The sequence below is a fragment of the Crotalus tigris genome, unplaced genomic scaffold (assembly GCF_016545835.1).
Source record: "Crotalus tigris isolate CLP2741 ecotype Arizona unplaced genomic scaffold, ASM1654583v1 scf7180000018343.506757, whole genome shotgun sequence".
Taxonomy (NCBI): domain Eukaryota; kingdom Metazoa; phylum Chordata; class Lepidosauria; order Squamata; family Viperidae; genus Crotalus; species Crotalus tigris.
Window position 1 is genome coordinate 402,784 of NW_024096954.1, and position 26,885 is coordinate 429,668.

The following is a 26,885-nucleotide window of genomic DNA, read 5'->3' on the forward strand; positions in this document are numbered from 1 at the left end:
TAGGAGTAACAGAGTGTAACAGGCCAAAAAAGCAAAGATTGTGGAGATAGGCAGTGGAGATATTGAAACATAGCTGTAACTTTGAGAACTAAGTGTAAGTATATATGTTCAGTACTGTTGTAAGTTCAAATAGTTGTTATGTGAAGACTACCTATAATTTTTGATTGTTTTGTTACTATTCTTTAAATGTGCAGAGCTGAGAACAAGCAGTGTGGTACTTTATCTAGTGTATTGTGAGACTTCAGATGGAATATTAGACAATAGGAGCAAAGATTTGATTAGTCCTGCCCCTGAGAATTTACTCTGTTGTGTTCCATACAGCGACTCTGTAATTTTATTATTTCTGCAGACTTTGTCAGAGGTGCCAACAGAAGCACAAATATAACTTCTCCTTTAAAACTTCTATTTTTGATGGAAGAATTTTCATCAAAATCAGTGTTAGGTCTTAGCCAGATGGCTGAGAAGGGGCTCCTTAAAATGGTAAAAGTAATACTACTGTTGTATTATGATTATCGTAGCTATAGGCAAGTGTTAGCCTCTTTTGAAACTCAGTCTTAAATAAAATACCTTAATCTCCTTGATTAGAAGCAGAAACTTTTAATTGTTCTGAAAACTTTTCCACAGACTAAAATGATCCAAGCACAGTTTGAGAACCTCTGCCCTATACCTTTTGTTCTTGCAGCATACGCTAACAAAGTATTGTTGTCACTGTTCACCCTGGAGATGCTGCTGAAGATGTACAGCCTAGGCCTCCAAGCCTATTTTGTCAGCTTCTTCAATCGTTTTGACTGTTTTGTGGTATGTGGTGGGATTTTGGAGACTGTCCTGGTAGAGTTCGAGATCATGCAATCCCTTGGAATCTCCGTGCTCCGCTGTGTCCGCCTCCTGAGAATCTTCAAAATAACTAGGTAAGGAAGTTGCCATTAGCCAGGGATAAGCCATTCACGCAGATTGCTCAGCTTAATAACATTTACTTATGGTATATATTGAAATTCCCATAGGAGGAGATGATTTGAATTAGTATTTGCTATTGCTGCTGCTGCTGCTGCTGCTGCTGCTCCTATTATTCCTCCAGTTCCTTTATAGTTAAATGCAGCTGATAGATGATATACTATATGGGATTGTCTGGCTTTCTAGAGGATATGGAACTTGAAAACATGATGTTTTTAAAGGGACCTTGAACCATCTGTGTCAAGTATTTCCTGTGTTTACAAGATAGGTTTTTTATGTCTGATGTCTATAGTATCCAAGCTTAAGCACAAAGTATGCTGAATTAAACCCCACTAAGTCTGAGACTTACTTTCCAGAAAACAAGTAGAAATTTTAGCCTCGCTCTTTCTTGTAGAAAAAATATCAAGATTTAAAAAAAAGATGACATAAATTATGTAGAAAAGAACTTGCCATTTTAATGTAAACTTAATCCAAATGTTCAGTAATGCCCTAAGAAAAAAATCAAAACTATTGAAAGATCTAGGTCGCCAATATATAGTTTTTTGACAGCTGCTATACTGTAATTTTAGCTAAAAAAACTACTATGAAGAAGTAGTGAGAGGTGTTGGTAATTTAGTAATACATGGATAGCTAAAACTTTCCTAAGGTGCCTGACATCCATTGCTAGACCTGTTTTGTTTCTTTGAATTCCCCATCACAATGGTCCTCAAAGGCTATCCTATAATGCTGACTTAACTCTTGACTTCTAAACATGCTCCATGCTACTTAGCTTGCTTACTTTTCCATGACTTACCTTCTAGGCATTGGGCCTCACTGAGCAACCTTGTGGCTTCTTTGCTGAATTCCATGAAGTCCATTGCCTCCTTACTTCTACTGCTGTTCCTCTTCATTATCATCTTCTCCTTGCTAGGCATGCAGCTATTTGGTGGCAAATTTAACTTTGATGAGACTCAGACCAAACGCAGTACCTTTGACACTTTCCCCCAGGCCTTGCTCACCGTCTTCCAGGTAAAAAGGCTGCACATTAGGCCAGTGGACCAGAACCTTTAGAAAGGTGATTAAGGGCCAGCACCATCATATCTAGGTGGCATTCTAAGATGTTTTCAACTACAGCTCTCACAGTCTCTTGCTATTGACCATGCTACCTGGTGCTGTTGGGAGCTGACATTCCCTATTCTGGCTTAGAGCCTGAATTATAAACTATTGCTCCTTAGACGCAGATACTTCCTGGAGTTAGTAAAAACACTTTCTTTGGTTCCTGATTCTTGATGAAAAAATATATGAGATGCGATTCATATAATTAGATGTTTTGTGAATGACTTCCAAAAAATAAATGCCAGGCACATGGCTGCTAGCAATCCTTGTCTTTAACTTTTAGACTGACAAAATATTATTCTTAAAGCTATTCAAGAATGAGTGCTATCTCAAGGTTTGGGAAATGGTAATGGCTTTCAGGAAAGTGGTTTCCTAGACTTATGAGTCATTTTAGGAACAGCTTCAAATTTCTGTAATGGTTGAAGCCTAGATCTTTTGAAAAAGGCTTAAGAGAATAGTCAAGGAAACAACACTGCGAAGATTACTGAAATATTGTAATCAACTTCAGTAAGTACAAAAAGTACAAAAGTAAGTACTCAGCATTGCTTATTAGAATTTTAATAGGTATACATTTTGGATGGAGGGATATATTTGCTTACACCTAAGTAAATTCACAAAGTTCTCTTTAAAGCCATTATAATCCAAATGGCTTTTCCTTGATGTACTCCAGAACTGAAATTAAATCCCATCAGGAGAAAAAAAAAAACCACTTGGAACATAAACATTTAAGAGCACAATGTGTGAGGGCAGCTCTATTAACTCTGCTTACATAAAGCTTTTAATTCTGTCTCTTGTATATACTCATCCAAGCTGGCCCTGCCTTTGCCATCTCTGCTTTGAACCTGAAATGCATAAAACTAAAGAAATTAGAGTTCTTGTTTCCTCTCACTCTTAGCTACATTAAATATAAAAACCACCATTTTGTTGCCAGAAGAATTATTTGTCCTGACTTCTTAATGGGTTTTAATAATATGAAAAAAGCAAAGCTGGTAATGTTTTGTTGTTGTTAATTGCGAAGTCGTGTCCGACCCATCGCGACCCCATGGACAACGTTCCTCCAGGTCTTCCTGTCCTCTACCATCTTCTGGAGCCCATTCAAATTCACACCTACTGCTTCAGTGACTCTGTTTAATGTTTAAGAGAAGGTTATTTTACTGTGAGGATATAATAAAGGTTTGTGGTATATATATATACCATTCAAATGATAATGTGTGGAAGAGCTAACAGACAGTTGCTAATGATTTAATTGAGCCAGAAGAGTATATGACTGAAATATAGATTGGAATTACCTCCTGCCATTCACAATCATCTTTAAATTGTGGTTTTTATACCAAAAAGAAACAGGATTCCAAAATCCCTCCTCACTGGAGTGAGATTAGTACCATATTTGTTCACTACAAGACTATGGGAGGTTCTTCTTGGGGAGCAGTTATAGAATTATCTGATCTGCTGTTGATGTTTTCCCTGTCCAACTGTGAAATATAGATACTGACAGGGGAAGATTGGAATGCAGTGATGTATGATGGGATCATGGCCTATGGCGGCCCCTATTTTCCCGGCATGCTAGTCTGCATCTATTTCATCATTCTCTTTATTTGCGGCAACTGTATCCTTTGTCCCTGCTGTTGGCAGTGATATTATTTGCATGTTAAGGCCAGAAGAATTATGAGAGGTTGCTCTAGTGCTAATTAATTTATAAATTAGTTGCTATGTCATTCTCACCCACCCTTAATTCTCTTTGGGAAGCAGATCAAAACAGCCTTTTAAGAGCCTATATTTAATTCCACTATAACAAAGAATGGCTACATGGAGTCCTAGGCTCAACTTTTATGGGTCTTGTGGCTTAAATGCACAAGTCTTTTGTTAGCAATCAATTTAGTTCTTTGAAAGAGCAATCTATCTTTAATTTGGCAGTCCGTACTTGAGAAGCAAAGAAAGAAAGAGAAGAGGATATCAAAAGAAGACAACAAAAAGTTGGTGAAAGAGAGAATAGGTTCCCTGTGCACTACTGATTACAGTCTGGTTACCATTGGTATGCAGCCTTCAACAGTTACCCCTCAAGAAATGTTAAGCCCACCTTAGCTGTCAGAGATTAGTTTCTAAATTAATCACTGTCATAGTCAAGTTCCTAGGCCAGTGATGGCGAACCTTTTAGAGACCAAGTGCCCAAATTTCAACCCAAAATCAAGTTATGCATCGTCTGGGGCCAGGTGGGTGTGGCCCATTGGGTGGGTGTGGCTGCAGTGGTAACAGCAGACTGGGTGGGAGTAAAAAGTTCAATCAATCAATTCCAAATTTGCAAGATCATTTTTTTTCCCACGAGAAGTTGAAATTGACTGATTGATTGAACCTTTTTTTTTGTACACGGCGGTGGAGGCCTAAAGCAAAAAGGTTTTATAAAACGCAGCTGAAGGCCTAGGACTGGGGCGACGGCACACATGCCCACAAAGAGGGCTCTGAGTGCCGCCTCTGGCACCCGTGCCATAGGTTCGCCACCACTGTCCTAGGCTTTATATTATACGCATTACTTGGTTTGGTGATTATCACCAACAGTTTTGAAAGAGAACTGAATAATGTCATAGAGATTAGGCTACTAGTTGTGATGTTTACTATCTCTACAATAAATCAACATACCTTAAATACTAGTTATATCAGCCAAGATTAGAAGAGAACCATTGCCTTTCTGGTCATGATTGTGAGTTTTTCATATGCACCTATTTGTCTACAATGTGACACAGAACGCTAAACTACATAGGCTGTCTACTGTCAGAAAAATAACAGATAACCATATCTTGGATCTCTTGTGATTATAGAACAGTGGTTCTCAACCTGTGGGTCAGGACCCCATTTGGGGTCGAACGACCATTTCACGGGGGTCGCCAAACAAGGCTGTCCGCCATTTTTCCCCCCTTTTCTTTGGCCACGCTCCTGGCACCTGGTGATGTATAAGTGGTTGGGGGTCACCACAACATGGGGAACTGTATTATGGGGTCGCGACATTAGAAAGGTTGAGAACCACTGTTATAGAAGGATAAAATTGCATTGGTGTCAACACTTTCTTCCATTTTTTCTTGGATTCCACGAATTGGGTCTTAAATATAGATTTGAACTCTTTCTTTAGTACCCAAATTAATCTATGGATAGATTAATTTTGTAATCTACCCATAGAACTTCATCTGTGGGATAGATTAGGAATAAATGAATGAACAAATGAATGAATCAATATATAGACATGCTGTCATTGCAAATCAGTTGATAGTCTTTTGATTGTCCAAAAAGGTGTTTAGATTAACCTAGCAGAATAGTTTTATACTAAATACTCACATCTGCCTGCCATATGCAACATTCTCTGCCCTGAAGTCAGGTTAGCTCCCTCCCTTGTTATTGTTCCAGAAGTCTCTCAAGAGAACCAATGCATTCTACAGTGGCACTAGTATTGTGGTTGATATATTCACTCTGTGCCTTGTGGTTTGTGTATTTTAATTTTTAATAATGTTTTAATTTTTAATAATGATTGTTTTTTGTTTTTATGATTGTTTTATATGTTTGTTGCTTTACTTGATTGTTGTATGCTTCCCAGAGTCATCTCGTGTGATGGGCAGCCATATAAATTTGATAAATAAATAAAATAATAAATAAAATAAATGTATGTAGAAAATCTTTAAAAAGGCCTCTTCCTTTCCCCATGTGCACAGGAAGAGATACCTCTTCTAATGAATGCCCTCTTTATTTAAAAATGAAGTAAGTGTGCTTTGTGTTTCAAGATTGTATTTGCACCAATACAAAATGCATGCATATTATTAATCAATCAAGTAAAACTCAGGTGACTAACCTTTAGAGTTTTACTTGCGTTTACAAAACTATTCTTCAAGTTACTTCAAATTGAATTAGGACTGTTTTCTCTTATATCAGATTATTTTCTCTAAACTTCTCACCTCAGATATCTTACTTAATGTCTTCCTGGCTATTGCAGTGGACAATCTTGCTGATGGAGACAATATGAATTCCTCCAAGGAAGAGAAGTGAGCATAGCCTAAGTGAGGGCAGGATGGGAAAGAAATTCAATTAGAGAATAGCTGTTTGATTTGTAGCTTTGTTAACAATTGTTTTGCTGCTATAAACCAGCAGTCCCCAATCTTTGCGACTTGGTGGCCTGGCTGTGGGGGGGGGGAGAGGGGAACTGGGCCTGCACACAGCTCGACCTGCACGAGTGGTGTGCATGCACACTAGCCCACTTCTTACGCAAGTTTAGCTGTGCGCATGCACATTGGCCCGTCACTCACATGGCCGGATTCCAAATAGACTGTGGGCCAGTAGTGGGCCACGGCCCAGGAGTTAGGGATCCCTGCAATAAACCATCATATAAGGGTATTTATACTGCAGTAGGATTCTTTAAGTAAAAGTTTGGAATGTACAGTACTCCCATTTAAGAAGGCAATAAATACAAGAAGGTTTCATTAAATGGGGATTGAATATAGAAGAATATAGAGAAGCTCAGATGGCAAATGCAAGATAAAGTCTAATGTCTTCCTTTCCTTTTTGTCCTCTTAACCTTCTTCCCACCACTGCCTTTCTTGTTGTAATGCAGACAGACACCAGGAGAGGGAGAACAGAACAAAGATAAAAAGGAGAAGGTGAGGTCCAAACACACTGAATGCATAAGCTTAGGTTCTGATCCAAGTTCCCCAGGTAGCTAATAGATATCAGTAAGTGAAGTGTTTCACATTTTAATGTTCTCCTTCCCAATGTGATTCCCTCCAGAGGTTTTGGACTCCAGGCAACCTAGAAATTATAAGACAAGAGTCTAACACATTTTATGTTAGGCAAGGTGTCAAGTACATCTAGCTGGAAAAGGCAGCATCGCAACAGATACCTTCTCAGTTTTTGTTAGTTTCCAAGTGGAGGGAATTCCATGATTATATATATTCCTACTTCCAACAAATGGCACAAGATTTTTATACTGCAAACACAAGGAGAATTCACCCCATCTTTTTCCTCTCCAGCTCATTTTTAATCCAAACAAAACAATATCTAGTTATCTAGCTATCTATCATTGTCACATAAGTAAAAAAATACACTTGAAATTATATAGAGTGAAAATAAGAATAACATGAAATGAAAGATAAAAGAATTGGAAAAGCCAGTCCAAGTACAGAAAATATATATAAAGTAGCAACTTCCTTTTTTTAAAAATAATTTTATTGAAAAATACATGTACAGATAAGGCTAATATAAACCATATTATATAAACACATCTTTAAAACCTCACCATCCCTTCTAATTAGCAAAAATCTATTAAGTGTTGCCAGAAATAACAACCTGTTATAAACCTGATCTAATAAACGCACTTGAATTCCTTTCTTTTACATTTATATCTCATTTATATTATTAAACAAATCCTCCAAATGTCATCTTTCAAATCTAGTCAGGAAAAATTACCAGAGATAGCAATATGCTGTAACTATTATAACTTTAATCAGATAAATTTAAAATACAGCAAATGAACTCTCTCACATAAAACTTGAATCTATAAACAAAGTCTTAGAACATCATCCTCTAAACCTGGTCAAAGAAAATCTATTAAAAGTTTTCTGAAGTAGCAACCTATATATTTTAACCTTAGTCAAATAAACCAACTTTATATTTCTTCTTGCTCCCAACAATCTTAATCTTTAGCCCCTTCAGATTTGATCCAAACATTTGGTTTCTTTTTAATTTGTATTTGTCTCTTCTAACACAATCACTGATAACCTTAGCAAATCCCTTTCTTAAATCCAATATAAAAAGGTTATTCAAAACATTCTTCTGGTCTTTAAAAAGTCTTTTGTAAATCCAATATAAAAGAGGTTATCCAGGTCATTATTCAGGTCTACTATTTGTACACCCTTTTTAGTTATGAGAACATCAGCTAGTTTCATTTCTAGATTCGATATTTCACTTTTTCCATATCCTTCTTATAGTTGTTATTTTTAAGTCCATATTTAAATTAATTTCAGTCTTGCCAGTAAAACCTGTTCCCCTTCCATAGTCTGATCTAGTATATCAATAATAGCAGAGTTTGTTAAAACTAATTTTTGAGTCCATTGTTCACAAATATATCTCAATGTGCCCATGCTTTATTTCCTTCTGGTGCCTTCTAGTGTCCAATCTTCAAAATCTCATCATATTTTTCTTCTGAATGAAAAGACATGAATAGTTTATCATGAGAAGGATTCTTATAACCAATTTCCACATTTTATTAAATCCATTTAAATTCTTAGTCTGCTTGTAACTTTCTTAAATCAACACTCTCACTCTAATCACCCTTTTGCTGTTAATTCAGAAAAAGAAAAAAAGTAAATAATTAAATATGTACTTAAAACCTCTTTAGTAATGGACTGAAGGAAAGTCGCCCAGTGAAGTCAATAAAACATGCAGTTCCAGAGGCTCTCAAAATTAAAAAGCAATAAAAAGTTAATTCTAACGTGATTAAAAATGTGAATCAGCCAAACTTGAGTCCTTAATTACGATTATGAGCTTAGATGTAATCCCTTGATTCCCAGCAGCTCAACTATAGTTTACTCATAAGAAGCAGCTGTCCAAATTGGATGCAGGCTATCTCACAATCTTTCTTTTCTCCAAATACATTTCATTGGTCTGGATTCTGCATTCAGCTGTGGATTTCAGCTGTAATGTAGTCCCCGTATTTTCAAGGAAGTCTTCAGTTCACCATATTCTGACCAGAAGTCCATAAAGAAGCAAATTCTAATCTTCTTTACAGCAGTCGCAGACAAGTTCTTTATCTGTCCTTCCTCTTTCCATATCCAACTCTTTGACTGAATAGCAAATCTGTAAATGAATCATTCATTGTTTCTATTTTCAGCAAAAGGTCTATAAGAAGTTCCATCTTTTATAAAAGCACTTGTTGTCTGTGACCAAACAGGTCAATTTTGCCATTTCTGCATTGTTAGTCTACCATATTTCCCCGAAAGCAAGGCCTACCCCGAAAATAAGCCCTAGCTTGATTTTGGGGAGTGGACTTATATTAAATAAGCCCCAGTTTGGGAGTGAGGCACATACCTAAAAATAAAGCTAAGGTGGGGATGGGGGAGTGGATCTGCCCCTCGCGCTCTGAACCCACTTACCTGGCAGCCAGGACTCTCCTCACCGGCCCACTTCTGCGGCATCAGTCACAGGCCTTTCCGGAAGGCCACTGCAGCTGAGCACTGAGCTATGAATTCAATCCGTAGCTCGGTTCTGCAAGACCTCTGTAACCAAGAACCGAGCTATGGATTGAATCCATAGTCATAGGCCTTCTGGAAAGGCCTGACTGCAAAATGCAGGCCAGAATGCAGCTACAGAATGAAGCTGCTCCTTTGGTTAGAAGAAGTAGACTGGCTGGGCGGGCTGTCAGTGCTGGAGGTGAGTATAAAAGACACCCCCTGAAAATAAGACCTGGTGTCTCTTTTGGAGGCAAAAAAAAAAGGAAGACCTGGTCTTATTTTTGGGGAAACACGGTATATAGTATGGTGATTTCATCTTCAACTTTAGCAGTAGCCTTTCACAATCTATAATCAGCCTTGTTTTTGGCAAAATTTCCACCTTTAACCAAATTCAACCCAACCATTTTATTGCACGATAGGGCATACTTCAGTCTTCTTTGATATTATGCTATCCAGATAGAGTAAGTTAGAAAACAACTAATTTTCAAGTAAGAACTTAGGGAACTAAGGCCTTGCCTTTAGCTCATTGCATTCTACTGCCTCAGTCTCTTTTTTTCAGCCTCCCCTCACACAAATGCCTCATTTCACCTACAATGTATATTCCCATCTCCTGATTTAGATGCAAGCACAGCATATATATGAAAAAGAAGCATGTAAAGAATATCTGGCAGCAAGGGAAAGACTTTGTAGGAGAAAAGCATGCTCATTTTTTATTGTTTGTTGTGTCCTTCCATGTTTGCACACCTTTTTCTGCTCAGGTTGTCTCTTATGCCCTTCCTTGAACACTATAGGAAATAGTTGGGAAACTTTGGGGATGAGTCTCCCTTTCAGTAAAATAGCTGTCCACACTGGACCTCCCTGATTTCTTTCTTTACAGCTAGAAGGTGGTGAGGAAGAGGAGGAAGAGGAGGAGGAGGCTGTAGAAGAAGGCAATGAACGAGCAGGTGAGAAAGAGATTCTAGTACTGTGAGAGTCATAAAGACTATGGCCCCTATACAAGGGTGGGGATTTTGGGGGTAAGCATTGCATTCTCTTATTGATAATCTATTAGGAGCCATGTGGTAGGCAGGTTTAAGAAAGAAGTGGAAAGGGTCATGACTGAAGGCCCTGGAGATACTCACTCTCATTCTGTCCTCTTTCTTTCTGAAATCTTATTTTCTCGCTCCCGAGCAAAATAATTCAAGGGAAGAACAGATAGCTCTTAACAGAGACCCAAACTGACCTTTTGCAATGGGCTTTTGCAATTAGACTTCAGCCAAATTGCTTCAATGGTTGATATAACACTGGTGCTGCCGTTTTCTACTATACTGAAACAAAGAACTATTTAGGTTTCCCACAGAGGGAACTTGAAAAAACCTTTAGCCAGGATTGAAACTGAATATAAAACTTACAACTGGCCTGATTAGTAATTTTTGTGTGTGTGTGCTTTTTCCACATAAAACAACTGTCAAACAGACAGTGACACCCACCGTTTTTCAGTTTCTCTGGGCTATTTAATCCTCACAAGTGAAACAGCGACGATCTGCAAGGAAAAAGGAAGAGAAATGATATAAGTTGATTATGAATTGAAATTCACAGATCTCCCTTTTTGCTGTTACTTGGCTAAGTTTTATATATACCAATAGCATCCTAGAGTAATAAGGATTTGGAGAAACATGGAAATTAGGAGGCATGGGCAGATACTCATAATTGCTCCAACCTTGAACAATGTAATTTTGTTTCAGATGACACAGTTATAATACATCTGCATCCTTTACAAAACTTCACAGATGGAGAATGCTTCCTGTAGCACCTCTTTTCTTCCACTAAGGGTCACTGCCTGACAGGCTCATGCTTTAGTGCCCTTGTCTGTGCTTTTTTTCTGCATTTACACTAAACAAGAATAAAAATGTATATTTCTTTTCTCTAAGTGTGCAAATTTGCTACTAGAAATCTAGCAGAGATCTGAGGGTGTGTGGGCCCATTAACTATGTTTTGGAAAACCTCTTTAGAGGCAAAGTTAAAGTAGTCTTTTATTTAGGATAAGTAAAAACTGGAAGAGAACAGCTGGCCTTAGTAAATATGAATAGTTGATGTTTTTGTTGGTGATAACTTTTGTTTCTTTGGCCATTGACCATTTCAGGAGAAAATAATGCCTTTTAAACAGTGACCACACTTTCAGTTGGATAACAGACTTGGATGCCAGACTTGGAACATGGAGAAATTATATCAAACTAGCTTTCCATCCATTTCTGATTGGGAACAAACTTTTCATACCTATGTAGTTTTGCTACAACGCTCCACCATCCTCTGTTGATAGATCTCTCCTGCTTTCACTTGTTGAGGCTCCATTAGTTTCACCTGTTCTGTTAATTCCAGGAAGGAGACTAGATGGCAGGAGAATAAAAACAGGTCACAGATAAGGTTGCAGAACCTTGGACAGCTCACACAGTTAACTTATTATCTGGCTTGTTTCTATCCCTTTGCTGTACTTTATGAAAAGCATAAAGAGAACTCTATTTTGGACTCTCATCTTTATTGCCTCTTACATAATTCATTTTAAGTCCAATGCCTGCCTTGGAAAATAGGCTTTATGGAAGGGCCAGCAACTTTACAAATATATAGATAAATAAGCTAAGATTCCTGTCTAGCGACTGTCATCTGCTTAACTCAAGGCTGCAACTATTTTGGGAGATAGTCTTAAGCTGATTTTAACTTGAGTATTAGTCATGATATATCCAAAGATTTCTGTACATTTCAAGGACTCTGTCCTTTCTTGCTCCCTGTTATGATCAGGGCTGCTTTTCAAGAATTTTAACGTGAGTCTCTCTCTGCTTTCCGATCTCATATTTTGCATTAATTCTTTGCATAACTCCTTGGATCGCTTCCTTGTTCAGATGTTTAGCCTAACCAAACCAAAGAAATATTCCCACCCATCCCCACCTGACTACTTCCACCCTTTTAATTACTGCTTCCTCCAGTGTTGTACTTCAAAATATAAGCTCTTTTGGGACAGAAATTTATTTATGCTACTCTAATGCACTCTGCACATGTCTATCATTATGTAATTAGTTATCCAAAACTGAAGTCTCCTTTGCCTTAGGAGAGGAAGAGGCAGAAGATCAGCAGAGCTTGGCAGAGTCCCACCTAGAAAAACTGGAAGACACTCCCAAGGAGAAAGTTGTACCAATTCCTGATGGAAGTGCCTTTTTTTGCCTTAGCAAGACAAACCCGTGAGTATACAAAGGGGGAAATAGGGGGATTATCTTCTGGCTCTATGGGAATATGGCTTCAGCCTATAAGAATTGTAGAATGAGGTCCAGATTTCCCCTCTTCTAATGTCAGAGTCCATGGGATTAGGGCTACAATTTGTCAGTTAGAAGATTCAGAAAAGGGAACATAATATTTATCTAGTCAAAATCCCACTACTGTATTTGGGGGCAGAAAGAAGTCAACAGCAGGTAGATTGGAGGAAGGGCTTGGATGTCTTTTCTAGTGACCAGTTGCTCAGACTGAGGAACCAGTCTGGAGCATCATTGATAAAAGTCAGCCAGACCCTTACTGGCTTCAAGTCTAACTGGGCTGATGAACTGCAGTTCCCTTCTTTTGTGGTTTCCCATGTGATCTTGCTGCACAGCCCAGTTTACTTCAATAGCTTCCCTGTTAGGGCAAGAAAAGGCACCGAGTCCTTTGCTTCTGATCTAGCTTCACATTTCCCGGCATTTGATTATTTCAGAAGATTGCAATATCACCAGTGTATTTTAATGTATATCCCTTCAATGGCTTTGCTATTTGTTAGGGCTGCTTCTGTGGTCACGGGTTTTTCTCCAAATTTACCATGCCTATTCTGCCCTTATCTGAATAAATTGCATGTGTGTTCTGTCAGGATTTCTTTTAGCTCCAGGGCATCACCTCCTGATTTTTGGAATTTGGACTTCAGATCAGTTCTGCCTTAGGTTATTAGCTCACGGCCTTCCCTTCTTCCGCTAGCCTTCGTGTTGGGTGCCACAAGCTGATCCACCATCACATCTTCACCAACCTCATCCTTGTCTTCATCATTCTTAGCAGCATCTCTTTGGCAGCTGAAGACCCCATCCGAACACACTCCTTCCGCAACAATGTAAGCTGTGACCCATGTTGTCAAAGAATGGAAGAAAGGAGGTGGAGGCCAAAAAGGCCTTCTCTCCCTTCATCCACACACTTATCTCTCTTTCCCACTCTGCTCTTTGGCTTTTATATTTCAGCTTTTTTTTTCTTTCCTTTTTTTTCTCCCATTACTCAGATTTTGGGCTACTTTGACTATGCCTTCACTTCTATCTTCACTGTTGAGATCTTGCTCAAGGTACTGAGACTAAGTAGAGTAAGGGCAAGGGGAGGAAAGAAAGGGGGAGTGCCTTGTGAGAGGACCAGCCTGTCAACTCAGAAATGAAACATGCATCCTAGAAGCCAATATATCACTCATGTAGCCTTGTGGATGCTAAAACTATAGGTAGGAAGCAGATGAGTGGGCTAAAGAAAATTGCAGAATGAACTGCTAGAAACTGTAAAACTGCAAAAATGTAAATGCAATTGGGATAGAGATCCAGAACTTCCAAAAATAAATGTCAAGGCATGAGAACTCTCCGTTTCTTACTAAGTATCCAAATGATTATTTCTATTGCTATTTAGCATGTGTTTATAAATAATTCTGGTCTTAGAAGACTATCTCAACATCTTTGCCTTCTTAAGTCTGAGCTGCACCATTTGAGAACTTGAGAATGCCCTCTTGTTTATAATTGTAATGGATACCTCAGTACTGAAGTCAGTTTACCTCTAGCGCAGAATGCGTATGGTGTGTCATGAGAAGTGGGCAGAAATATCACAAGGGATTAAATCTTTATTTAGTCTATTCGTAGACGAAAACATTGTCTTAAGCCTCTGTATTTATCTACATATATTTTTTAATCTTGCTCTGTGTTTGTTTTCCATGGAAAGAGCTAGGGTCTGTACAAGGCATGGAAGTCTATCCGATTCAGGAAATCCTATTAAGCCATTCCTCTAGTTCTGAGAGTTCATTGCTCATACTTTTGTAAAGCATATCTTTATAAGCCTAATCAGAAGTCATTTGTCTTCTTTAAAACATAATTGCAAAAATATAACTGTTTTCTTAAAAAATATATAACTGCAGTATCCATGAGATTGCACCTATTTCTGTGTTCTCTATATATGGGTGTGATGTAGGTCTGTTCCAATACAGTGTTGGCATATACCATCTGTTCAGGGACATAAAAAGATACCAGCCGGTATAGTCTGTGGAACTAATGGAAATACCTTTATGGAACCTTGAGGGAGGGGAGAGATCTGTACTGTCAGTAGCCTCTTGCATATAGCTGACTTGATTTGTGAAGCAGAGTCACTTACAGCAAAATTACCAGGCATTAACTTCCAAGTTCCTTCATTCTCACAACACCTATGAGAGGAAGGGAGAGACACACAGCTGCTTTGACATCTCTATCTGCAGATGACTGCATATGGTGCCTTCCTGCACAAGGGCTCATTCTGCCGGAACTGGTTTAACCTCCTGGATCTGCTTGTTGTCAGTGTCTCACTCATCTCTTTTGGCATCCAGTAAGTTGGAAAGCAGAATATGCAAAGGATAAGTATGCTCCCCGACAAAGAACCAAACAGATTTAGAAAGAGCAGCGTTAAGCTCTGGACATCCCATCTGAAAAGTGGGCCCAAATGACTGGGCATGGGCCTGTTGGCTCTTACACCTGCCTCCCTCTTTCTGTCTCAGCTCCAGTGCCATCTCTGTGGTGAAGATCTTGCGGGTACTGAGGGTACTACGTCCTCTCCGAGCCATCAACCGAGCCAAGGGGTTGAAGGTGAGGACTTATCTGAAGAATAGATGCTGGTTCTTGAGCGATGTTCCCAATCTGGATGCTTTTTAGATATGGCCATGCAAAATTGGAAATGTGGCCCAATGCAGCTAGGAGGCACTGGGCTGGGGAAAGCTGCCCTAAAATGCAGGACTGGATCCATCCATTTCTTCACATATGGGTGTATGTAAGCTGTGGAGTGGTGGGCTCTCTCTCTTTGCCACTCCCTCTCTTGGTTTTTCATATGACGTCATAAGGGCTGAAAAGTGTATTTTCAACTATCTCTTCCTCTCCCCGTGTGCCTCCTTTCCCAAACAGCACGTGGTACAATGTGTATTTGTAGCAATCCGCACCATTGGAAATATCATGATTGTCACCACCTTGCTGCAGTTCATGTTTGCTTGCATTGGTGTTCAGTTGTTCAAGGTAAGACATACAGTATTTAACATTTCAATGGGGGGCTAAGGTGAAGTGAGCATGGAAGATAGATATGTGTTCTTGGAACGATCAAGAATCTATTGAGTGATGACCAAACTCATGGAGCATGCGTGGGTGGGCTTCTTCAGGTTTTGCGTAAACACTTTTCCAGACACATCACCTTAGCAACAAATCCTGTGCCTGATGGTAAAAAACACCTTCTCGATTTATCTACAGTTGCAGATGTCACAAAGAAAAACCTAACACTCAAGTGAAATTAAAGGAAATACAATAATGAACATCATAGCTAGGGGAAACTTAAACAGTTTTTGTAACACGTTTCTCATAACTCTTTAAGGCAGAGACTATTTAAGAACTCTTAAATGGTCTCTGCCTCTGAAGGCTGAACAGCCATGTCAGTGATATTTAATTTGGATTTCTGCACTAAGAGATAGATTGAATGACCACAAGGGTCCTTTCACTCCCACATTCCATATTCTATATGGAAGTTTGGGATCTGGCTTGAGCAGAGATTAGCAAAATGCTAGGCCCAGTTGAGGTGAGGAGGACAGAAGAGAAAGAATGGAAAATAAGAAAGAGGAAGGAATCAACTAGATAGAGAAGTATAGAGATAAATAAAAAATAAAACGTAGAAAGAGTTATTAGTCTTATTGCTTGACAGGTGACTTCTCTTCTTAACTCAGCATTCTTATGCTTAGCTCATGCATGTTATTTTCTTGCCCCTACCAACAACAGCTCAGTGACAATGAGTGAGATATGGACACAGCAGGATGATAGATACAGCACAACTTTGTGTGTCTAAATTTAATGGAGAGAAAGAAACCCTTCTCACACAGACCTGCCAATTTCCAGCAGCAGTCCTATGACAGCAGCAAGAATCTTAGGACAAACCTTTTTTCTTCCCCTTTGCAGTTGCACATACCTTTCTAGCGGCCTTTGATCAATTTTTATAAGGCCACGGAGAGTGTATATCCATTGGTTCATTATGAGTCTCATTAAGCTGGTGATATCCAGTTATACATTGCCATCCCAAATTAAATAGGAAATGTTAAGATCCTGACTCAATGCTGGAGATTTTGATGAAATGAAGCCAGCAGAGCTTCAATCAAAACAAAATGAGACCATCTGGCTATGTCTTCTGCAATAGCTGCTGTAGATGAAATAAAAAGGAACAAATTCATGAGCTGAGTATTTTCCTAAACTCATAGCTGCTGCCTGGTGGCCAGGTAAGAGCTGTGGCCAGGTGTGCCTTAGCCCAGCTTTACCTGATGAATCATTCGTGGCTCTGGAACAGGAGATCGGGCAACAGTAATTCATGCCTCCTCTTCATTCATGGACACTGTTATAAAGTGCATTACAGGGGGCTATCTTGAAAGATTACTCAGAAGCTGCAGCTAGTTCAGAATGCAGTAGCACCCATGTTGAAGGTTGAGAGCTATGAGGACAATTCGGAAATAAACCTCCGTTTGAGCATGTGCAAGAAATAGGTGGGGATAGCAACGCCTGTCCTATGGCGCCATGCGCAGTAGTTCAGTTGGCAGTGAGGAGGGGAAGGAGACGGTTGTGTTGCAGTTGACTCATCCACTAATCAATTGAAAATGAACCCTGCCATAGAAAACACCATCAAATGTGAAGTGCATGCAGTAATACAATTCCTGTGTGTGAAAAAACTTTTGGCAGCTGCGATTCATCGTGAACTGTGTAATTGTGATGAGTGAAGGTGTCGTACGTCAGTGGTGTAGCATGTTTAAAGATGGACGAACTGACATGCACGATGAGACAAACTCAAATGAGCCATTCAGAAGAAGCGTCGGGGCATGTTGACTTGCAGTGTGGTGTTGGTTCACAATAATGCTCACCCGCATACTGCTAGACTCACCCAAGAACTTTTGAAGCAGTTCTCTTGGGATGTTTTTGATCATCCCCCTCCCCCATAGTCTAGATTTGGCACCGAGCGACTACCACCTCTTCAGGCACATGAAACAGTGGCTTGCGTCGCACCGCTTTGACAATGACAATGCGCTTCACCATGCTGTTACAGGGTGGCTTCATTCCCAGGCAGGATATTTTTTTGTAGAAGGAATATCAAACCTTGTAAGACATTATGACAAGTGCCTCAGTTTGAATGGCGATTATGTCACAAAATAATGTAATGTAGTTTTCTAATGTGTATAATACAAGTTCTGTATCTGTGAGTGTCTGACATAGATAACCAAATGGAGGTTTATTTTCAAATTATCCTCGTATTATGGCAGAATTGCACCTGTATGTTGAATGCTGCAAGGCCTGTCTGCCAGTAGGCTTCTGGGTACAATGCAAAGCATAACTTCTTTCTCCGGGCAGAAACAACCAATTTAGTATATTTGACCTGGATGGGAATTTTTCAGGTTCCCACATGAAGTGATATTGGTGTGACCCAGGGATAATGTTTCCCGGTTATGGTAACCAACCTAGGGAAAAAGTCTCTTAGTGAAGATTATAGTAGTGATACTCTTAGTATATTTTTAAAAGCTGCCAAGTTAGAGGTATTGTGCAGGTCCTTTGCAAGTGGAAGTTGCCTTCTACTGGTGATTTTGCCTGATGATTGAAATTATATCCATAACTGATTTGATCCTTATTAAACATATTTTTACCTCTATTGTTTCATGGTGGCTTTTTACTGTTGAAAATTGCTAGGATCTTGGGATCCTAGTGGTAGGTAGGTAGGCAGGCAGGCAGATTGATTGACTATAAATCAGGATACTAAAATAAATTACTTATATTTCATCCTTCTTAACCGCCCATCTCCCTAAGTTTCACAGCATTATTGGGAATATTTACAAAAGACAATATGATAATACAGTCTAAAGCAGTGGTTCTCAACCTTTTTAATGCCGCGACCCCCAACCGGTCGTAAGTCAAGGACTACTCAACCGGTCGTAAGTTGAGGACTACGCAACTGGTGCAGCACCGTTTGCAGAATGGGACTTTTGGCGGGCTCAGCAGGGCAGAGACAGCCTGGACAATTCCTATTGGCTTTTGAAAGCCAATAGAATTAGACTCTATTCAAGAGAGTCTATTCTATTGGCTTTCAAAAGCCAATAGAATAAAAGGGAGTAGCACAGCTAAGGAAAAGGGGGAAAAAATGGCGGACTGCGTTGTTTGGCGACCCCCGTGAAATGGTCGTTCGACCCCAAATGGGGTCCCGACCCACAGGTTGAGAACCACTGTTCTAAAGAGTTGGTGTTATATATAATGATAGTGGCACAAATGAAAATACATAAGGGATTCTATGGACTGGATGGGGAGGCACTGGCCTCAATACCTAGAGGTTGAAAGGACCTCACAACTGCTAAAAATGAAGAAGTTTAGTCAGAACTGTTTAAAGGCTGTTCCTATGTGAGCTGATATATAAAGCATTTCCTCAGAATTTTAGTAAGCTCCAAGAGACTAGAAAGATAGTTTTCCAAGAAAAATACTTTCCTCTCCTGTGATTGTCTACCTTTTTTATCCTTGTATCTTCAGGGCAAATTCTATAGCTGCACAGATGAGGCCAAGCATACCCCAGTTGAGTGCAAGTAAGTATAAAATCTGCTCTAATAAGAGTACAAGAGACTGATAAATAATTCCCTGAAGCATCAGTGCTGTAGCTTTGCACTGAAATAACTGGATAGAAATAATGCACTCAATCCTTGTCCTGGTCCCTGCCAGGTTCCCTTGATTCCAGCTTTCCAATAGTGCTACTGCTTACTACTAGAAGCAGAATGGCAAAAGCAATATTCATGCTTATATTAATGATTGGTCCCCAGGTGGAGTTGTAGTGAGTTCAGAGTTGGAAGCTAGAATTTGGGATTAGCATGACTTAATTGCCAAATAATTACAGATTCCTTTTAGCTGTATTTGTTTGTTTGACCTGTACATATGCAGATTCAATAGATAAGAATAATCTATATCCAATTGATTGAAAACTATCACATTCCTTCTTCTGTCCATTTTCCATTCCTTCCCTTCCTCCCAAATCCAGAGGCACATTCATTGTGTACAAAGATGGAGATGTGGCTCACCCAATGGTGCGTGACCGGATGTGGCTCAACAGTGACTTCAACTTCGACAATGTGCTATCAGGCATGATGGCCCTCTTCACTGTCTCCACTTTTGAGGGATGGCCAGCGTGAGTTATTCTGTAGCAGTTGTGTTCAGAGTGTATACACGTCTTTGATGTTTGCCATTCCCAGATGTCTTAACGTTTTTCGCTTTAAACAGCTGTTTAGATATATCTTGCTTAGCTCAGACATTTAGTAAGAGAATATGTTCTGCTAGCCCCAAAATGAAGGGTACTTGATGTTTTTTCATCCTGTTTTCAGGAACAGAGATAGATATATGATTACCAAAAACCTCCCAAAGGATCCTCTCCTCTCTTTCCTCCTCTCTTTGCCTTTTGAATATTCTCCCACATTTCTAGTGTTATAAAAAATACTGTGTTTGATTAAACCAAGAGCCCCATCAGATCCCATGATGGTATTCCAGGCTTCAAAAAGCAGATAGAGATGGACAATGTGCTAGAGGATTCAAGAATGTAATTGAATCCTGACTGATTTTTTTTTATAAATCCAGTCTTTATTATTTTATAAATAACTCTTTTCTGTGCTTTTTATAATGTTGCTTATCCCAGAGTGGGTATGTATGTAAGTATTTATTTATTTTCCTGCGAACCCAAATCCAGAGGAAGTGGGTCATCAGCAAGAAAACAGCAGTAAGAGATGCATGATATTGTTCAGACTGAAAATTAGGTTGCAGAATGAGACTTCAACAGAACTTGATGGAATTGCACTGGTTCCCTATGTTTCTTGAGCAGATGCTGAGTCAGATGGGGGACATGTAATATAGAATTTCTGAGCACTATCTTACATCCTGAACTTATTTGGAACCTTGAATTCAATCAATCAATCTTTATTTAGCCATAGACCAGCAGATAACCCTGAATTCTGTAATTTTTGGTTTGAATCTTTTCTGAAAAGAGAAAATGCTCAAGTCTGAGTATGTTCTCATTGACTGCAGAACTCAGCCATCATGCTTTGCCCAGACCATTCTTCAGATGACAACTAGAGATAACGGTTTCTTCTGGGTTCTAGCAATTTTGACAAGCCATGACCCCAATCTGGAGTGATGTATCCACATTAGTTGCTAAATGCTTCCGCAAAGAATTAGAAGGAGGGTAGAATGGCCATAGTTTTCCCTGAATCCCCAGTATCCAGTCCTCAGGAGTATTCTTACTGTGGCATTGACTGAAGGTCTTCAAAAAAACACATTTCTTTTTCTCAATTCTTGGTATGCACCCTCTTATCCTTTCTTTGCCACCATCTTACCTATGCCAGGCTCTTGTACAAAGCTATTGATGCCAATGCAGAAAACCAAGGACCAATATACAATTACCGGGTTGAGATCTCCATCTTCTTCATTGTTTACATCATTATCATTGCCTTCTTCATGATGAATATCTTTGTGGGCTTTGTCATCATCACTTTCCGGGCCCAAGGAGAGCAGGAATACAAAAACTGTGAGCTGGACAAGAACCAGGTAGCATTTCAATACCCCACCTTGTATTTTGAATTACTATTTTCCCCCCTCGGTTTTGCCCTCTGTACTGAGAAGAATGAAATCATTCTCTCCCAGTTTTTCACACTGCATAAAGGAATGCTGTTAGAACTAGAGCCCTTTTCATTTCTAAAGTATTATTTTACCTCTGTTTATTAATCGTTTTTGTTCTAAGAACACTCCTTAATAAATACAATCCATCATACATCAAGTTTAGAATGCATTCTAATAATATACATCAGTGTTTCCCAAACTTGACAATTTTAAGGCATGTGGACTTCAACTCCCAGAATTCCACAGCCAGCGTTGCTGGGAGTTGAAGTCCTCATGCCTTAAAATTGTCAAGTTTGGGAAACACTGATATACATCAGTGCAAAGGAGATGGAGTTTGAAAAGTCATGTATGTTTTATTATTTGTATTTATTTATTGAGAGAGAATACATTGTAACCACAGCAAACTGAAAAGAGTGGCAATCATGTGAGCTATTTTGGGTTCCTTTTATTTAAAAAAAAGGAAGAACAAGGGGAAAAACACTAAAGTTTAGGGTCTTGAGATTTTTTAAACTAATAGGTAATTATTTTTGCAAGAACGTTTTGGTACGAGGTTCTGATCATAGTCTTTTATCTGTGTTTCCCATGAATTGCTTATAACTGGATCACCTAGTAATAATTCAAATCTAAACAATACCTATCCAGCCTTAACACACCTCATGACAGAATATAGAACAGGAAAGTTTTGTCAATGGATATGCAGAGGGGAAATGGCATCAGAAATTCCAGCACGCATGAAATATGACATATACTATTCATGCATGTTGGGGCTTTGGTTTACAAAATTAGGAAATGTTGCTCTATGTTGTGAATACTGTTTCAGCTAGCAGCTCAGGTGTTGCTGAAGAAATGTGCAGAAGATGGGGGTGGGGGTGTTGGAGGTTCTGTCTTAACCGCTCAGCTGAATTGCTTTCTTTTCGTTTTCCCATAGCGGCAATGTGTGGAATATGCCTTGAAGGCTCAACCCTTACGACTCTATATCCCAAAGAACAAATATCAGTACAAATTCTGGTATATGGTCAATTCCACTTGTTTTGAATACATCATGTTTGTACTGATCCTGCTGAACACGATTGCTTTGGCTGTACAGGTGAGAAGCATCATTTGTAGTGCCACAAATCAAAAGGCACCGCCCAGCTATTTCCTCTTTAAGGGATTAGAAATTAGAAATGGTGAAAACAGGTGGGTTACAAACCCACCCTTATAAAATCTATGAACAAGGCAGGTCAACCCATTTGCTTACTGGAATGAATTCATATGTGAAGGTTTTTTTTAGAATAAAAAAGGGATCCAAGCGCATGCAGGAAAATGCAGTCATGAATGCCATAAATACTATCACTACTTGTTCTGTCCCAGCCTACATGAGTCCTTGTTATGCTCTCAAGGAGAAACCCCTCTTCCAAGAAACAGGCAGGAACTGCAAGAAAAAAACAACCCCTTTTATTCTCACAGACCTAAGTCAATGTCCAAGGCAAACAAACACAGTCCACAGAAACTCGATCCTCAACACAAATGGTTGCCTTCAGCAACCAGCATCTCCCACACCTTCCCTTTTATAATTCAGCCAAGGCGTGGCTTCCTAATGCCTTCTCCTTTGTCTTTGGAGGCATCCCATTCGCTTCTCCTGCCTACGCATTCATTTCATCAGGGATTTGTCCCAGCTGTTCTTCATCACTGTCCAACTCGGGGTCCAGCTGTGTCTCAGCCTGAGCGCGAGTAGAAGGGCCAGGCTTCTCGTCCGACTGTAAGTCTTGGAGCTCCTCAGAGCCTTTCTCTGACTATAATGTCACTCCAGGCCCCTCCTCCTAATCTAATTCCTCAGACTCAGCTGCCGGATCCACTGGCTAGTGAGGAATCACAACACTAATGTAGTAAGATATGACTAGAAAAACTTACTTTCAATATGGTGAATAGAGAAACATAGTTTTAAAATAAATATGTAAAACCCCATATTTAATATTTGGGGTCTCAGTGGTGAATATAATGAATTGGTAAACTCTGGGAAAATTCACTCCAGGTCATATGAAGAAAGTGGAGATGCTGGAGGTGCCACAGAAGTTGGGAATTCAGCTGCACAGCAGCAAAAGAGCTGACAAAGAAAAGGTGGTGGGATTATCTGCATTAACCTACATGTGCATGATTTCAGAACAAGAAGGAAAGAACCTAGGAAAGTTGATATTTTGAGTTCAGCATTCATTCTTATTATAAGGAGATTTTCAATAAATCCCACTTGAATCATCAAGATTTGCAAAATTCTCCTGTATTATTCATGCCTTGTCTCTTTCAGCACTATGAACAATCGGAGCCTTTTAATTACGTGATGGATCTGCTCAATATGGTGTTCACAGGCCTCTTCACTGTTGAAATGTTTCTGAAGATTATTGCCTTCAAGCCCAAGGTTTGGGAGTTTTGCAAAAGTAAACAAATAGAGGACTCTTATTTCTGTTCCCCATAACTCCAGAACACTTTGAACAACACCAAGTTATCACTATTATGTGTTGAAGGAGCTTTCATTAAGAGACTTAAAATAGTTTTTACTTCAATCTTCTGCATCATATATAACAATTTGTTTGCTGGGAGGAACTCCTGTTTCAAGTTTGGAGGACCTTCTTGTTCTTGATGGTGCAGTGTTCAGTCCAAGAAAATTCTCACATCCCTTCTGGTATCCTCAGTTACTGCTGTAACGTGAGAAGGGAGGTGAGGTCATTTGCCAAACTTTCAGGTTCTCTAGAGTCAATCTCTAGAGCCCTCCATTTTTTAAACTTTGGATGTAAAAATACCTTTATTTGGTGCATATCCTCCAGGGGAATTCAGGATATCCTTCTAGATCAGTGGTTCTCAACCTTTCTAATGCCGTGACCCCATAATACAGTTCCCCATGTTGTAGTGACCCCCAACCACTTATACATCACTGGGTGCCAGGGGCGTGGCCAAAGAAAAGGGGGAAAAATGGCGGACAGCCTTGTTTGGCGACCCCCCTGAAATGGTCGTTCGACCCCAAATGGGGTCCCGACCCACAGGTTGAGAACCACTGTTTTAGATGGACATACATCTTTGCATTAAATTCTGAAGCATTTAATATTGCAGCCCAGGAGCCTTCTCACAACTCACACTTTCTACACTTTAAGATCACACTTTCAAGCAGACTAGATGGTAAAAAATGTGTGATTAATACATTTTGATTTTTAGGTCAACCCATACCAACAACTCAGGTTGGTTAATAGTACTGAATAAGATATTGTGCCTCTGCCTTCCCTCACCTCTCAATCTTGAGCCCCGAAGGACAAAATTGAATTGTCTAAGCTTGAATTTTGTTAAGATGGTAAAGAGCTTCTGGAAAGGGAGGGTTGTGTTTCCTCATTTGTGTGCCCTTTCTGGTTACTCAGCGACATGAATAATAATCTGAAGTAGGATTACTACACAACTGAAAAATCTTAAGAAAGCAGAGGCTCTGCCTATGATTGGCCTTCAATATATAACCCAAACTCCACCTTGAATTGTGCCCAAAGGAAAACATGGGACCAACCGTTCTTATTAGGACAGATCCATGTTGTTTTGGCTCGGTTAGATAAAGTAGATGTGAGTGGGTCACTGGATGTAAATTAGTTCTGACTGACTCTTTCTGGAGCTTTCTTTGTTGTTCTCTTGCAGCACTACTTTGTTGATGCATGGAATACCTTTGATGCTTTGATTGTGGTCGGGAGTATAGTAGACATTGCTGTTACTGAAATCAACGTGAGTGATCCCCCAGTGTGATCTGTCCCATAGAAGCTGAACAATATTGAAGTTCATTTGCAGAAAAGCTGTTGAAAGAGGCACAACATGTCACACTGTATGCTTATTTTATTGATTGATTGAATTTTGATTCTGGATAACGTAGTAAAAAGTTAAACTAAACAATCAACATAATTTATCCATTAAAAACAATTTAAAAACTATAACAAAAAAAGGAAGAACATAGTCTAAACTTATAATGCCCATTTAACAGTCTCCACACTTCCATGGGATCCCCAGGCCTGATGGCAAAACCAAGTTTTGAGGGCCATTCTCTCTCTCTCTCTCTCTCTCTCTCTCTCTCTCTCTCTCTCTCTCTCTCTCACCTGATGGATTGGTAGATATCACTGGGGAGAGGTGGTCCCTCAAGTAATCTAGTCCCATCATCAACACCTTAAATTGGATCCAAAAGCAAGCTGGTAACCAATGCAGCTCATGGAGCAGAGATGTAACATGCACTGCTTGGGGGGCATAGATAAAATGCCACTGCATTTTCCACCAGCTGAAGCTTCCAGATACTCTTCAGAGAGCAACCCCATGTAGAGTGCTTATTTACTGACAGGACTATTACACTTGATTTTTTTTCCCTTGACTGTGTAATTCAGATGTAGCTCCCTGTTATCACAAAGGCTAAGAACTTGCTTTTGTTATTTATTTGGTCTCTTATTTGTTAGATGGATAGCCTGCCTTCTTTCTAGGAGCTTAACAAAGCTTACATGGGTCCTCTTTCCTTTTATTCTCCAAACAATCAACAATTCTCTCTCAGTACCCAATCCTGTGATCAGCAAGAGAGAATGACGGCCAACATTAGCTATTTAGTTTTCATGACTGAGGATAGATTTGAACCTAGAAATCACAAAACAAACAAAAATCAACTTCCAGAACTTCTATTCCATGTTTTGTTGTAGATATTCTTTATATAAGAAATGAATCAATTTGCGAGATATATAATATGCTCCAAAGTTCTTTTATTTTCTGAATTTCTTTGACTTTTATTTACTCATCTCTGGATTGTATCCTCCTATTTCTTCTTTTCCTCCATATATTGTCTGCATTGCCGCTTTCATGCAGCACATATTATGAGGTACAAAATTGGCTTGATCTCATGTACCTCCACCATATCTTCAATCATGGTTGTGATTCCTTCCCTCCAACAGAAAGGAAGCTATAGTGTGAGAGTATTATCCCATGAATCAGAAAAATTGAGCCATGTACTACAGAAGCAATGACTATGACAAAATCCACAATGGGGTCAAGGTGATGTTGTGGTTAGAGTATCAGATTACAAGAAGGAAGGCATAGATTCAGATGCCCACTTGGTTCACAGGGTCATTCTTATTTGCCTTATTTCAAGGGTAGTTGTGAGGATATAAAGAAAGTTCTTGCTTTAAGCTCCTTGGAGGAAAGATGATAAAACATAACTGTATGCCAGAGATGTAGGCTAGAACAGTGGTCTTCAACCTTGACAGCCTGGGGGTGGGGAAGGTGAACTGGACTGTTCAAGGGGCGGGCCGGTGTGTGTACGTGCAGCTTGACTTGTGCAAGCAGCGGGCTGGTGTGTATTTGTACATCCATGCACACGCTAGCCCACTTGTGCAAGTTGAGTTGTGTGTGTGCACAGGCCAGCCCATCACTCACACGGCCTGCTTCCGAATAGGCCAAGGCCCGGTAATGGGCTGTGGCCCAGGAGTTGGGAACCCCTGGGCTAGATGGAATGAAACAGGCCAGTGATAAAAGTATGAAGCTATAAATGTTGATGTGACAAGTCCCACTATCATAGGGATTGTAAATTACTGTATAAAGTAAATGTCTTTAAATTCAGGCAGAGTTAGGTAGATGCTATGTATCAATGTGTGATGTAAATACGCATTTTGGGGCAATACATATAAAATAACAGATGAGTGTATACATAGTAGAGCAGTCATTCCTAGCCACTGTATTTATAACTTTGTGCCTCCCAGAT

General features: G+C 39.5%; 1 protein-coding gene across 7 annotated transcripts in view; it reads left to right on the top strand.

Annotated features, from left to right (window-relative positions):
• Window positions 1-26,885, top strand: part of CACNA1F (calcium voltage-gated channel subunit alpha1 F) — a 61,157-nt gene that overhangs the window by 18,763 nt on the left and 15,509 nt on the right. For 5 of the 7 annotated variants that reach the window (XR_005557582.1, XM_039350653.1, XM_039350658.1 and 2 more), the window contains 18 exons: window positions 683-908; window positions 1,752-1,959; window positions 3,532-3,652; window positions 5,987-6,068; window positions 6,635-6,680; window positions 10,126-10,192; window positions 12,331-12,460; window positions 13,218-13,347; window positions 13,510-13,569; window positions 14,728-14,834; window positions 15,004-15,091; window positions 15,404-15,511; window positions 19,028-19,080; window positions 19,527-19,673; window positions 20,878-21,079; window positions 22,080-22,238; window positions 23,436-23,546; window positions 24,800-24,883. Coding sequence is in view for 6 of the 7 variants with exons in the window: in XM_039350653.1 (XP_039206587.1) it covers window positions 683-908; window positions 1,752-1,959; window positions 3,532-3,652; window positions 5,987-6,068; window positions 6,635-6,680; window positions 10,126-10,192; window positions 12,331-12,460; window positions 13,218-13,347; window positions 13,510-13,569; window positions 14,728-14,834; window positions 15,004-15,091; window positions 15,404-15,511; window positions 19,028-19,080; window positions 19,527-19,673; window positions 20,878-21,079; window positions 22,080-22,238; window positions 23,436-23,546; window positions 24,800-24,883 (2,129 nt within the window). In the remaining variant the exon portion in view is untranslated. The remainder of the gene's footprint in view (window positions 1-682; window positions 909-1,751; window positions 1,960-3,531; window positions 3,653-5,986; window positions 6,069-6,634; window positions 6,681-10,125; window positions 10,193-12,330; window positions 12,461-13,217; window positions 13,348-13,509; window positions 13,570-14,727; window positions 14,835-15,003; window positions 15,092-15,403; window positions 15,512-19,027; window positions 19,081-19,526; window positions 19,674-20,877; window positions 21,080-22,079; window positions 22,239-23,435; window positions 23,547-24,799; window positions 24,884-26,885) is intronic. The other 2 variants (XM_039350654.1, XM_039350655.1) reach the window with 2 other exon arrangements.